The sequence below is a fragment of the Bipolaris victoriae genome (assembly GCF_000527765.1).
Source record: "Bipolaris victoriae FI3 unplaced genomic scaffold scaffold_276, whole genome shotgun sequence".
Lineage (NCBI taxonomy): Eukaryota > Fungi > Ascomycota > Dothideomycetes > Pleosporales > Pleosporaceae > Bipolaris > Bipolaris victoriae.
The window spans coordinates 1-6,743 of record NW_014575116.1 but is presented as its reverse complement, the minus strand read 5'-3'; the positions used below and the strand labels follow the sequence as shown (position 1 = coordinate 6,743).

Genomic DNA, 6,743 nt, shown 5'->3' with positions numbered 1-6,743 from the left:
TATATATATATATTAGTATAACTAACTATAATTTATCTGTTTCTATTCATATTTTTTTTAATTTTTATTATTTCTTTTAATAGGTCACTGTTTTCTTCGTAATAGATATTTTTTTCAGTTATGCTTGCTATTTTTTTGAAATCATAAAAGTCTAATAATTTTTTACCTTTTAAAGAATATGTATCAAAAAAAGGTATTATTTTATTAAGTATATCATAAAATTTATATACAACATAAGAAGATTGAGTTGGTCTAGTTTTTACTGTTTCCACAAAACCACAATTGAAATAAGTTGCTAGGTTTTCGAGTAAAGCTAAATCACGTTTGTGCTGTGATATAGAAAAATAAACATTTACTTTATATGTAATACCTAGGCCTTTCTTTATTTTGGAAGTTTTTACATAAAAACAACCCTCACCATCAACAAACCCAGCTACTCAAAAAGGATTAAAATCTTTTGTAGGTAAAACTAGGTTTCTTACTGTGGGCTGTATACCAGGAAATATACTTAGTAAAGTTTTTGACAATCCTTTACCCATAGAAGCTTTGTATGATAATATCTTGTTTAAACCTTCTTCATTCTTATGCTGATTATCGTAAAGCATATGTACTACTAATGAGAATAAACGAAAATCTTCTTTTTTTTGTGTTAATAAATTATATTGATTAAAATGAGGTAAAATTACGTCTTTTAACGCACTAATAGATTGTACTGAATATATTGCTGTTGGACTCCCTTTTTTTATTCTCTTAATGATAGTACCTACTACAAAGAAATTTTTAATTTCTTTCAATAAATTATAATCTTTTTCATGTAGTTCTATGGAAAAGATGGGTGCGATACGTATATTTTTAAATCTACTTTCGTCTTTTCCAACTCTTATGGAAAAGCTAGACTTCGAATCCGCCAACCCTGTAACTCAGTAAGGATTAGCCCGTTTTGGTCTATTAATAGTGGAGTATAATCTTTTTTGTTTAAATTCTTTTATAACAGAACACTTAGTTGTAGAGTAAACCTTTGAATTATCTAATTTATATAACATTGAAGAGCATAAATAAGGTTTTACTATAGTTCGCAGTAAAGACATAGAATTTTGTCTTATATAAATCATGTACTCAACTTTTTTATTTCGTTTTTTTAAAAATATTGTACATTCAAACCCATATCTTACCATTAATACATTCATCAATCTGACAACATCTTGTATTGAGTAACAATTAGTACATAAAATAAGACCATGGTGTAACGCTTGACCATCCCCCATTATTAGATGAGCCAGAGCAACGGGTGTTAATAGATCATATATGTTTTGAGGTATTACTTTTACACCTTTAGGGTAAAATAGAGAATGTAATTCAGTAAAACAAGTAAGAGAACGGGTAAAAAACCCTAAAGCATAATTTATCTTATCTACTCTTACACTAGTTGTTAATTTTGGACCTGTATTACAATAATGAGATAAAATATTAAATACAAATCAAACATAAATATTATGAGATAATGATTGCTTAAATCCTAATCGTACATAATTACTTTTTTTAGATGGGAATATAAGTCAACCATCAGATAAAAGCAATCCAATGATAACGCTCTTTTGATACAGTGGCAATTTTATCATACTATTTTCTTGGTTTGTAATTCTACCATTACCTACGGAAGAATTTAAGTTTATTCCCCATACTACTAAGCTTAACTGGTTATTAGTAAAACTTCGCTTATTACTAAAATGTTTAACTCCTTTTGTGAAAGCGTCGCAAAACCCTGTTATTCAATTAGGATCCATTTTGTTAGATTTATTTGAATAAGATATACCTTTTTTTATATATATACTATTTTTAGTAGGGGCTATAATTAACCCTGTTCCAAAGTAGAAACATGATCCAAAAGCTCCATCTGAAATAGTGAATGATGATACTGAATATTCAACACCTTGTAGTGCTGTGAATATAGTTGCTAATATAATAGTATATGCTAAACCATTTAAAGCTTTAGCTCTTTTTCCGTTAATTAAATAATGATGTGCATATGTAACAGTAAACCCTGAAGCCAATAAAAGCACTGTATTTATTAACGGTAATTCAAAAGGATCAATAGCTTCAATTCCTAAAGGAGGTCATGTAGCACCTAACTCTACTGCAGGTGAAAGAGCACTCGTTTTAAAAAACTATTTGTTGCTTTGTTTATAGAAAAGAACATGATAAGTTTTTAAATTTTTAATTTTATACAAGACTATGTTAATATTTTCTATTTTTATTCATACTTCCTTTTATTTTCTTAATTTGGTCTAGGCCCTCTCGAGTTAAGTGTTGTTTATTTTTAATAAGCAAAGCCGCTTTTTTGAAATCCTCATAATTCTTGGATTTTACACCATGTAATTTAAATTTTTCAAAAATGGGTATCACTTTATCAAAAACATCTGTAAATTTTTCAACTATAAATTCACCATAACCTGATTTAGGTATATATCTACCACAATTTAAAGTTGAAATTAAACTTTTTAGGAACTCTTCATCTCTAACATGTTGAGTTAAAATAAATCTCAATCATACAGTTTCCCCTAACTTAGATTCTGGAGATTTTTTTAATGCTATAAAGAAACATCCTTCAGCATCAGTGAAACCAGCTAACCAGTGTAGACTTTTTATATTTCTATCTTTAATATCTGGTCTTAAAATAGGCTCTATATCAGGGAAAGCTAGATTTAAGCTGTCTGACATTCCTTTATTGTTCATAACAGCTTTAATTGACATGATTTTATTTAAACCTTGTACAGTTAAATGTCTTCCTTGTTCCATATCATTTACTACTTGCTTAAAAAGTAGATAGTCAGATTGTTTATTGGTTAATAAAGGGTATTTATCAAAATGATCCATAATAACTTTTAAGTTTTCAAAACCAGATACTCTAAATTGAACAGATTCCGCTCCTAATATAGATATTGTACCTACACCAAAAAACAATTGAATTTGTTCTAATAAGGCAAGATCCCTTATGTGTACACCAATATGAAAAACAGCTTTTACTCTATAGGCCATTTTATATCTAGGGTTAGAACTAACACCTACATAAAAACATCCTTCCCCGTCAGTAAAACCAGTTACATAATAAGGATTTAAGCCATTAGTGGAAGCATAATTAAAGTTAGAAGACATTGCTTTACTAGTACCCGAGGGGGACTGACCTTTAGGTCTGGCCCTTGAAGGGGACCATTCCCAAAGGGTAGAATAAGAAATTTTAGTATAGAATCTTTGTATAGATTCAAAAAGAGTATTAACATATTTTATTCATTGTATAAAAACCCAATTTCTCAGGCACCTAGAGTATACCTTACAGTATTTAAAAAATACTGAGGAACCGTCTACTCGTTGCTCTTTTACAGATATAAGACTATCTGATTTAGATCCGCGATTGCCCATTCCTTGATTTGTATCAAGAATCTCTAATGATGTTACTGTACCCTCAGACATTAATGGGGCCACTTTATAAGTTTCCTTATGAAGATTAGTTATTAGAGCTTTAGGGTTTTCCCGGAATTTGGTTCCTATCCACAAAGTGCTTAGTCTATGGAAAAATGCTCAGAATATAGCTAAGAAGAATAAAGCTTCAGATACTATAAATAAACCAACACCAAGATTTAACCCTCTTTGGACAGCCAAGGTGTGATGACCTATATATGTCGAAATTACCCAACGTGCCTCCACGTTGGTTGGACTATATCATAGTTAATGGGTTAACTAAATTACAATTAACGTATTAACTTTTTACGTGTAGTCTCTGAGGATTCTACTAAGATATTTATCCGTCTTTTGGTTTCCTGCTGATTATTCTATTCTTTTCTGATAGAAACTTTCAGCATACAGTAAAATTTAAAGAGGGCACATAATAAAGCAAATACTGTTTTTTTTTATAATTTTCCAGCTCCGCAGCCCCAGCCGTCTAGACGGCGCCCGGGGCTATTAAAGATCTAATTTTTAATCTTCCTTCATCGGTAAGATGTTCTTTTTTGATAAGCATATTATAAACAATTTCTCATTTCTTAAAATCATTTAATTTATCCCCTATTAACGGGTATTTATTAAAATAATTAACAAGAAATTTTACACTTTCTAAAGATGATACACTTACAGTTAATATTTCTGAGTTTGTATTATTAGTATAACTTTTAAGATTACAAGATAAAAATAAGGCTAAATCTTGCATAAAAGGTTTCATAGAAGAAGATGTCGGTTTATCAAATAAACGCTGATTCAAAATAAATTTAAGAGTAACACTTTCACTAACAGATCTTTTACGAGTATCTGATTTAGTTTTTCTTTCTAGATACTTAATTCCAAAATGTCCGTCAGACTCCGTAAAACCTGTAAATCAACTATTACCAAAAAGATTAGAGTTATCAAATAAACTTTCTGGTGTATCCAAAGAATATTTAGCATTCATAAATTTAATTAAATCATTAAACCTTATATTTTTAGGTGTTCTAAGTTTACCGTGCATTAAATTAATAAAAAGCATAATACCTTTTATATCTCCTATAATATAACGAATAGCGTTATTGCCTGAAGCTTGGAAACGCCCTATATTACCTAATTCTGATTGAATAAAGGCATACATACCCAAATTATTAATATGTGAAGTAAATACTATTCTAGGATTTAATACTCTATTTAACGTTGTAACACCTAAAGACGGAAGAGAAATATGACCCAGAGGATATAAATATGTATATTAGATAATTTTTTTAATTATAGAAGGTAACATATAAGGTTTTATACTCATTAATAAAGTATTTAATGAAGAACGATAAATATATATACTGTGTTTATCTTTTTCTAGTATTAAATTACAACGTAATCTATATTTGATCATTAATACATTTATTAATTTAACGGAATCGAATATGTTGTTAAAATTAGTATAGAGTTTTATTCCTCTTCCTTGTAAGCTTATACCACTACCCATTACTCAATGAGCTAAAACAAAAGGTGTCAATAGATCATATATATTGCAAGGCACCCTTTTTACATTTTTGATATAAAACATAGAATAAATTTCAATAAAACAGAACAACCATTTTGTAGATATTAACATAACATCTACTGGTTTACCTTTCAGGTTATTATTAAAACGGTAAGGGTCTTTTTCACAATACATATAAATTTCTCTAAACACGTAATAAATATATTCCTTATTAACATAAGGTTGACAGAATTTAATACGTGCTTTTGAATTTGTTTTACGGTGAATATTGGCTCAACCTTCTGATAAGAGTAAACCAATAAAAATGCTATACAAGTACGGAGGTATTGCGTGCTTAATACAAATTTCTTTTAGAGGTTCTTTATAACAAAAAACAGCTGTAGAGGGAAGGTTTTTTATACATATAGCCCTTGTAGATGAAATATCTTGCAAAGGCTCAAACTCTCTTACTTTTTTATTTGGCTAGATATGCTAGATTGTGTTATTAATTTATACTTCATACTAGGTACAATGTAGGGATTTATAATGGATGACAATAAATCCATAGACTTTGAACTAATAAATATTCTAGGTTTGTTATCCACCATATGTAATGTACATTTAAGTCTGTATTTAATGATTAACACATTAACTAATCTAACTACATCTTGCACAGTAAAAGAATCAGTACAAATTCTTATACCACCAGATACAGCAGTACCGTCAGCCATAATAAGATGAGCTAGAGAAACAGGAGCTAATATACGATAAATATTCTCAGGGACAATTTTTTTTCCGTTAAGGTAAAAATCATTAAAAAACTCTACTAAACAAGGCATACTACGAGTAGCAAAAGTTACAGAACTAGTTTGTATATTATTTCTATTTTTAGTTTTAAATCTAGGTAAACTATAGCAGTAATGAGAGAATATACCAAAAACTGACCATACATAAGAAGATTGAGTAAAAGCTTGTTCGAAACCAAAACGAGGATACTTATTGTTGGCACTAGCATAAGACAATCAGCCATCAGATAACAATAAACCGACTAGAACACCTTGTTGATAATTTGGCAGTTTAAACATATGTAACTCCACATTGGATAATTTTAGTGTTCTAAAGCCAGAGTAGAGATTTACCCCTCAAACTACTAAAGCCGTACAAGAATTTTCTGGCCTATAAGTACTTTTATTTCTTTTACTTGTAAAAAGCACTGTAACAGGTAAAGGATTTATAGATTTAAAAATAGAAAATTTTAACCATCCTGGTTTTTTGTGCTCTAATAAACCTGCTAAATAGTGACCTAAGTTGTTATTATTTTTAAACACTTCAATATTATTCTTAACTTTATAATCATTAAGAGATTTTTTTAGATCCTCAACAGGAATAGCTTTAGCTATATTCAAATTATAATTAAAAAGTGTTTTACCTACTAGGTTCAGTTTACCCTCTGCTATTACATCTCTTCATCAGAATGACATAGCTAATATTAATGATATTAAACTCATCATTAAATTGTATTCTGCATAAGCAAACCCATGAAATGATAAAACTGCAGATGTAGTAAGGCTTAATAAGCTAATTGATGTATATAAAGGTCATGGAGAAGGAGATACTAAATGAAAAGGATGTGCTTGAAAATTACTTCTATTTAAGTTTAACATGATATATAATAATAAGTTCATAATACGTCTTTTTTTTCTTTCTTTTTTTTTTCTAGGCCCCCCTCTCTCTGAGAGAGAGAGGGGGGCCAAACAGCCCCGAGGGGGCTGACCCTTTTGGAAGA

The 6,743-nt window shown here is 29.4% G+C and overlaps 7 protein-coding genes across 7 annotated transcripts; all 7 read right to left on the bottom strand.

Annotated features, from left to right (window-relative positions):
• Positions 1-32: 32 nt before the first annotated feature.
• On the bottom strand, positions 33-434 carry COCVIDRAFT_116451 (hypothetical protein; the record flags this gene model as incomplete). Its single annotated transcript, XM_014694620.1, has 1 exon — positions 33-434. A coding segment is annotated over one exon (402 nt), but the record flags the coding sequence as incomplete, so codon positions are not given.
• A 3-nt stretch (positions 435-437) lies between these two features.
• On the bottom strand, positions 438-830 carry COCVIDRAFT_116458 (hypothetical protein; the record flags this gene model as incomplete). Its single annotated transcript, XM_014694619.1, has 1 exon — positions 438-830. A coding segment is annotated over one exon (393 nt), but the record flags the coding sequence as incomplete, so codon positions are not given.
• A 964-nt stretch (positions 831-1,794) lies between these two features.
• On the bottom strand, positions 1,795-2,197 carry COCVIDRAFT_43245 (hypothetical protein; the record flags this gene model as incomplete). Its single annotated transcript, XM_014694618.1, has 3 exons — positions 1,795-1,813; positions 1,858-2,104; positions 2,167-2,197. The coding sequence occupies 3 exons, from the start codon at positions 2,195-2,197 to the stop codon at positions 1,795-1,797; spliced, it is 297 nt and encodes a 98-aa protein (XP_014550104.1).
• Positions 2,198-2,235: 38 nt separating this feature from the next.
• Positions 2,236-2,433, bottom strand: COCVIDRAFT_116454 (hypothetical protein; the record flags this gene model as incomplete). The annotated part of the gene is made up of 1 exon (XM_014694617.1): positions 2,236-2,433. A coding segment is annotated over one exon (198 nt), but the record flags the coding sequence as incomplete, so codon positions are not given.
• Positions 2,434-2,544: 111 nt separating this feature from the next.
• Positions 2,545-3,153, bottom strand: COCVIDRAFT_116450 (hypothetical protein; the record flags this gene model as incomplete). The annotated part of the gene is made up of 1 exon (XM_014694616.1): positions 2,545-3,153. The coding sequence occupies one exon, from the start codon at positions 3,151-3,153 to the stop codon at positions 2,545-2,547; it is 609 nt and encodes a 202-aa protein (XP_014550102.1).
• Positions 3,154-3,285: 132 nt separating this feature from the next.
• COCVIDRAFT_116452 (hypothetical protein) lies at positions 3,286-3,468 on the bottom strand (the record flags this gene model as incomplete). Its single annotated transcript, XM_014694615.1, has 1 exon — positions 3,286-3,468. The coding sequence occupies one exon, from the start codon at positions 3,466-3,468 to the stop codon at positions 3,286-3,288; it is 183 nt and encodes a 60-aa protein (XP_014550101.1).
• A 1,956-nt stretch (positions 3,469-5,424) lies between these two features.
• Positions 5,425-5,970, bottom strand: COCVIDRAFT_116460 (hypothetical protein; the record flags this gene model as incomplete). The annotated part of the gene is made up of 1 exon (XM_014694614.1): positions 5,425-5,970. A coding segment is annotated over one exon (546 nt), but the record flags the coding sequence as incomplete, so codon positions are not given.
• Positions 5,971-6,743: the final 773 nt, after the last annotated feature.